Source organism: Gadus chalcogrammus, chromosome 14 (assembly GCF_026213295.1).
Source record: "Gadus chalcogrammus isolate NIFS_2021 chromosome 14, NIFS_Gcha_1.0, whole genome shotgun sequence".
Classification (NCBI taxonomy): Eukaryota; Metazoa; Chordata; class Actinopteri; order Gadiformes; family Gadidae; genus Gadus; species Gadus chalcogrammus.
In genome coordinates, this window is record NC_079425.1 from 2,938,309 (window position 1) to 2,945,076 (window position 6,768).

Here is a 6,768-nt window from a genome sequence, read left to right on the forward strand (position 1 = left end):
TTCTGTGAACCAGCTGGGTTTGTCTGTGAAAGTCACCCAGAGGTACAAGCAGAGTCGCAAATCACCTGGCAGCGGAATAGATGGCAGGACTTTTGGCTTTGTGTGAGTGTGTAAATGTCGGTCTTTTTGAGTGTGTGTGTGTGTGTGTCTTTGAGTGTGTGTGTGTGTGTCTTTGAGTGTGTGTGTGTGTGTCTTTGAGTGTGTCTTTGAGTGTGTCTTTGTGTGTGCGTGTGCGTGCGTGCGACTTACCGGTGCAGGAGTATTCATCCACTCTGATGAAGCCTGGGAGGCAGTCGCAGCGGTGGCTGCCAGGGAAGTTGACGCAGGCTGTGTTGGACTGGCAGTAGTGCATCTGGGTGGCGCACTCGTCGATATCTGAGGGACACAAACACACACAGAGACGAGAGGTGCATCAGGACTCTGTGAGCCACCGCGCTGGACCAACAGCCGGTGGAAGGTACCTGGGTGGGAAACGGCTCGGTGAAAGCAGGAGTGTGGTAGCAGCAGCACACCGACGGGGCTGTTGCCCTTGTTGCAAACTGTGTTTACACAAAGCGATGGAAAGGCCCTGTCAACAAAGCTTTTTCCAAAGCTCCGTTGCGGCCAAAAAACACAGATTCTATACTTATTTATATAGAGATGTTAACGACGAGAATAAGCAAAGAAAATGAGGCCGGATAAGGAGGCAGTTTGTACTACGAAAGCATTTTAAATAATATGAGGGCAACCAAGTCGTCAAATACACAGATAAGTACACAGTCTGGGCAGTCTGTTGTATTATAAGAGGCTACCAAAGGTACTAACCCTCGCCAATTGAGGGTTAGGACAGGAGAAGAACAGACAGGTCAGTACAGGACAGTACAGGTCAGGTCGGGTCAGGACCGAACAAGACATTACATGGTTGGACTAGAAGTGGGAAGGAGAGTCTACACCAGCTTCCGCAAAAGACTCAAGACTCACTTGTTCAGACCCCCCTACACAAACCTCTTTCGAAGTTATTGTATGTTTTACATCCTGGCACATATGAATAGTACTTAGTATTGTGTAGCATCTTATCCCAGCTATCTTTGTTGTACGGGGAATGGGTTAACCTAGCGATTACAAGAGCTTGGCACTTGGTTCTATGGACATCCTTACTGTACCGACAGCGATATATTTTTTCTTCTGACAAATATATTAATTGTAGGTCGCGTTGGAAAAAAAAAAGAGTCTTTAAAATGCCCTAAATGTAAATGTGATGGGAGTAAGAAAGGTGATGATGCTGATAGGCCAGAGAACAGCAGAAGGGACAGGAGAAGAGGTATTTTAAAGAGTGACGGAGGACGGACACTGTGGGGGCAGGGTGTACTGACGAGTGGCGGTGTCTAATAGGCAACATCGTGAAACATTACCACCCCTCCCTCTCTTAACACGGGGAACACGTCACAGTCTTTGCCTTGCTAATGTCCCTTGAAAGTCGAGGACGACCGGGAGAGTTTCCACTGCAATCCGGGCGGGGAGGGGGGGGGGGGGGGGGGGGGGGGTCTGCACGTTTAAGTGTAAGCCACACAAGTGTAAAGTGTCACAGCGGGTGTGTGTGTCTTGGTCTGTGTGTGTCTCTGTGTCTCTGTTTGTGTGTGTGGGTGCATGTGTGTGTGTCTTGGTGCACGTGTGTGTGCGATGACTGTGTGCGTGCGTGTTCACATAGCACTGCCAGTGGCCTTTTGCCAGCAGGCGACATCCTTGCCACTACTTCAGGGACCCTTTGTTGGGTCGGGACGACCTGGTAGTGCAGGCAGAGCATCTCTGTGAGAGCCGCCTCTTGTGCTGTGTGTCCCCTGGGTGGCCGTGCAGCCGCCCGGCGCCCATGCAGGTGTGAGCCGCGTGTGTTTGATTGACCCGCATTCGAAAATGTACACATTTTCCCGGCTCGGTTCCAGCGGGGTTTAATGGTACCGGGAGCCCAGGTGGAACATCCGGACGGCTCCCACGTCCACAACAACAGAAGCTATCTGGCCTCCGTCCTGAAACAAAACACATTGATCTAGCGCGTCGAAATGAGCAAACAAACTCCGTGCTTATCCGAGCCCTTTGAGTTCAATGAACAGCGGCTGGATTGCCTTCGGGTTCGTCGGACTCCAGACTGGAGAGATAATCGCTAGATTGTCTTTATTTTGCAGGCGGCGGCGGCGGCGGAGGAGGAGACACCCATGGGTGCAGGGAGTGGACTTCAAGGTTTGATTATGGCCCCTGATGTTTCTGACACAGCCGTTCAATAATTCAAAGGCAGGGAAGGAGGCAGGGAGCTTCTATTGTCAGCTTTAGTATAAAAGCCTTCCCTGTCAAGTGTGGCGCTTTATCTCCCAATGTGGCCCCAACACGTGTGTGTATAAGTGTATGTGTGTACGTGTGCTTTTGTGTACATGTGTGAACATTGATGTGTGTGTGTGTGTGTGTGTGTGTGCGCGTGTGTGTACAGGTGTGTACGCTTGTGCGGGTGCATCCGTGTGTGTTTGTGTGTGAGTGTGTGTACACACACACACGTGTTAATGTGCTCCCTTGGATAACCTCTGTGGGGTGGTCCCTGGTGACGACGGCTGACAGAACTGGGGCTGTCATTTCAAACGCCGTGTTCTGTTTTCCTTCTCTTCTCTGCGCTCACCTTTTCACTGAATCACCATCCATTGTCCCATCCATCCGTCTTCTTTTCCCTCTCCCCCCTCCTCTCGCTATCTCTCTTCTGTGCTCATCTTCTTCCATGCATCTCCCCACTGTGTTATTCATGCTGTGATGTAGGTCAGGACTGAAAGAACGGCTAAAAATAAAGCAGCGTTCTGTGTGTGTGTGTGTGTGTGTGTGTGTGTGTGTGTGTGTGTGTGTGTGTGTGTGTGTGTGTGTGTGTGTGTGTGTGTGTGTGTGTGTGCACACCCATGTGATTTGCGTGTCTGTTTTCTCAACATGTTGTTTTTTGACATGTGAGAAAGACTTGTTTACAATTGGTGTGCGTGTATACATGCATCGCGTGTATAAACCTTGCGTACCTGTATATGTTTACGTACTCGGTGTGAGAAACACAGAACAATGAAGGTCATCGTAGCCTTTGTATAAGTGTTTGCGTGCGTGTGTGTGTGTGTGTGTGTTTGCAAGCGTGTGTGTACCGTTGTGCGTTACAACACACTGCACAGAGGTGAATGAATAAGAAAATCAGTAAATGATTGAAACAGGGTGTCTGTGAGACACAACCAATCAGGTCGTGTATGCAGGAGCCTATAGATGCTCCATACAGATGGTGCATAAGTGGCCATGGAAAGCCCGCCTTGTCTGGAGTCCACATGCCTTATTTTGTCGGATGGAACAGAAAAGGAGAATAAAATAGCATATAAAAAGGGTATATATGGAGAGATATAGAGAGGGGGAGAGTAAAGAGCTACTGTCCCAGATGCTGCCCTGCGATGTCATCTTCCCTCACTGATACACATCTCGCCACGATGTCACCGAATGTCCTCTTCCACACACACCACGGCAATCAGTGCCTCCCTCTGCTCTGACCTCCCTTCTTGCATCTTGCTCTCTCCTGTCCCTCTTCCCTCTCTCTCTCTCGCTCCATTTCTCTCTTTATCGCACACACGCAGGCGCACACACGCTCGCACACAGACACACGCACACACAGCTGCCTCTTTCAGGATAAGTAGATTTATTTAATCCACAATAAACGACACCCTTTTATGCACAAGCTGATTGTGCACACTATCCGCGCACTATTATCTTCGCATATTAACATACGCACAAACGCACACAAACACACACACACATACACAGTCAAACAAACGCACACCTGTTGTCAAAGCAAACATACGCACTGACAAATAGGCTACCATATCAGAGTGGGGGGCAGGGATGTAGCCTGATTAGCTCGGTGCTAACATCCGATCCAGAAGTTAGACAATGCTTAAGCGTCTTGGGGGAGACTGCTCTGTGCCTATGCCAGGAACCAGATGGTGCGAGGGGCCGATTTACTCAGTGCGCCCCTGTTGTGTTACGGATCAACTCTTCCCAAGATAAACATTTGTAAAAAATGTGCAAGCGGCAAGATGGATATTTCGGAAGACGACTATCACAAATGTGTTTCATTTAAACAAAGGCCAGTCTTCTACACAGGTTTTTACAGACACTTTGTCCGTAAAGGTCAAGCGCCTCAGCCCCAGCAGCAGGAAGGGTTGTAAAACATTTAAAGCAAAAGTAAACATCCCCCCCATCACCCAGATTTGAGCTAGTGGGCGTCTGTCACTTGAGATGTTCCTCCAAACATCTCAAGTGAGATGTTTCACTTCACTTGTGAGCCTGCAGAGTGCTGAGGAGCCACAGCCAGTCCTCTTCTCTCCCAGAGGACCGCCCTCACACGGTGGCCGGCCTCCGCCTAAACACAGCCTCTCTCTCTGCTACGCCCCCACCCCGCCCCCGATATCATCAGAGACCGGGCGGCTTCCTGCTGCGTTCACTCCTCCTCACAGGAGGAAATGCACGCAGATAAGAGCGGTGCCAGGACCAGCTAATTAAACGCATCAATAGCCCCCGCCCCCCACCGCCCCCGCCCTCTCAAAGAGAGCTGAGGAAGAGGAGGCGACGGCCAAACATAAATAAAGAAGGAGATGTTGTTTGAGCCTTAGTTTTTCAGACGTGCCCACAGAGAGATAAGCGGCCCTGCTGAGTGAGCCCAGCCTGCGGAGGTTTCAGCCCGCTCACGCACGTCGCGATAAAGAACATTATGTGGGGGGGGGGGGGGGGGCGACACTTTGCCCATTAAGCTGTAAAAAGCATCGCAGTGTCACAGGAGAATCAGCGGGGAAGCGGTGAATGTTAAGGGGGTCAAGCAGGGCGTAGTTTCTACTTTCCTCATCGCCTGGGCTATTCTCCGCACTGTGCTCGGCCAGGGGATGTTTTGCCTTCAGCGATTGCGGTTTGAAATGGTAATTCATTTGAATGTGAGGTGTATGTGTGTATGTGTACGTGCGTTTAAACGGCGTATGCCTTGATTGTGATTTGATTGCGATACGTGTGCAGCTGTGTGTGTGTCCTGCAGAGGTTTGCATCTGTTCATGTTTGTGTTCAAGAATTACTGCTCGTTTGTGAGCATAAATAAAAATGATATGCGTGCGTGTGCAGACGTGTGTGTCTGCGCTTACGTGCGTGTCGTTGCAATCAAGGCAGGGACGCAAAGGCACAGCCGGCCACACGATGTGCAGTAACAACACACCCACTCTGACCAAACTTGTTGAGAAAATCTCATTCGCTCATCTTTCCGTTACAATTTCTGCGATCCACAAAATCTGACGAGAGCGCCCGACCGAGATGGCTCACATCGGGGTCTCGTGGCGGTGGAGTGTGCAGGGGTACGCAGAGAGATCCAGCAGAGGTCTTATCTGAAGCTTGCTGAGGGGCTCTTGGCTGTGCCCCTAGCCCAGCCCTGCGGTGGAACACAGCCCCTAACCAGGCAGGCTCTACCTCTACCGAGGCCCCCATCATGGAGGAGGGCTCGCCAGATGAGCTAGGGAGGTTTTTAGAGAGGAAGTAAGATGTCCTCTACGACTCAGCACGAAACAACTGCACACACACACACACACACACACGTACATTTACACAAACGCACACACAAAGTCACACACACACGTATATGTACACAAAAACACACATACACAAACACTCACACACACGTATATGTACTCAAAAACACACAAGTTCATGCACGCAAACACACACATGCACAAAAACACAGACACACAGGTACATGTACACAAACAGCATGACGGATGGGCAAGGGGACTGATGCTTCAGTGTAGGAAGGGGTTAGGTTGCCGACATATGGAGAAACCAAGGGAACCGTCTGTTGCTTCTACTCACCCACACACAATAGTCGAATGAAAATCAGGCATAGGTTTAACAAATGTTGCACGGAGATTAATTCCTTTATAGGAAGTTGAATTGGTTGACAGTATGTTTTAATTATAAGCACAACGCAATATCTGAGAGGGAGATAGAGTAAGAGCGCGCACGAGAGAGAGAGAGAGAGGGGGGGAGAGGGGGGGAGAGAGAGAGAGAGAGAGAGAGAGAGAGAGAGAGAGGAGTCTGCTCAGTGTTGACATCAAAGACCCATCATCACACAGACCAAAATAAAAGCCATCTTTTTGAACTCGGCTGTGACAGGGAGTAATCGTTTGAACGCGGGATTGACACAGGCCATTAATATTAGACGCTTCGCAAGTTTAATTAAGACCTTTGTTATTCCAAATCCAAAGAACACGAGCCCACAAGCGCATATGTCGCCTGAATATGCATGCTTGTGGGCGTTGTTGTGTCGCAGGCAGGCGGCGTGTTCTGTCACCCAGCGCGCGCTGGCTTGTTCAAGCATGCGTGCTTATTTTACATGTCATTTTAATTTGTTTCTACCTGCTTTGAATCTTAAAAATGGGCAAATCGACCGTTCTACTACAGATGAATATCATTACAGCGAAAAACAACAACTACCTAAACACACGATTAGTCACGAGGAGGGCGGGGGGGGGGCAACACATCATTAAATATAAACTGTGTACATAACACAAAAAACACACTCAGGCACATCTGCGCACACACAGTAAAATCTGCGCACGCACACACACACACACACACACACACACACACACACACACACACACACACACACACACACACACACACACACACACACACACACACACACACACACACACACACACACACCTCTCCACATCTTACAATGGTGCAACAATAGGC

The 6,768-nt window shown here is 49.6% G+C and overlaps 1 protein-coding gene across 1 annotated transcript in view; it reads right to left on the reverse strand.

Annotated features, from left to right (window-relative positions):
* LOC130403591 (protein kinase C-binding protein NELL1-like) overlaps positions 1-6,768 on the reverse strand; it is a 151,447-nt gene that overhangs the window by 46,003 nt on the left and 98,676 nt on the right. Inside the window, exon 13 of the mRNA XM_056608008.1 lies at positions 250-375. Coding sequence (XP_056463983.1) covers positions 250-375 — 126 coding nt within the window. The remainder of the gene's footprint in view (positions 1-249; positions 376-6,768) is intronic.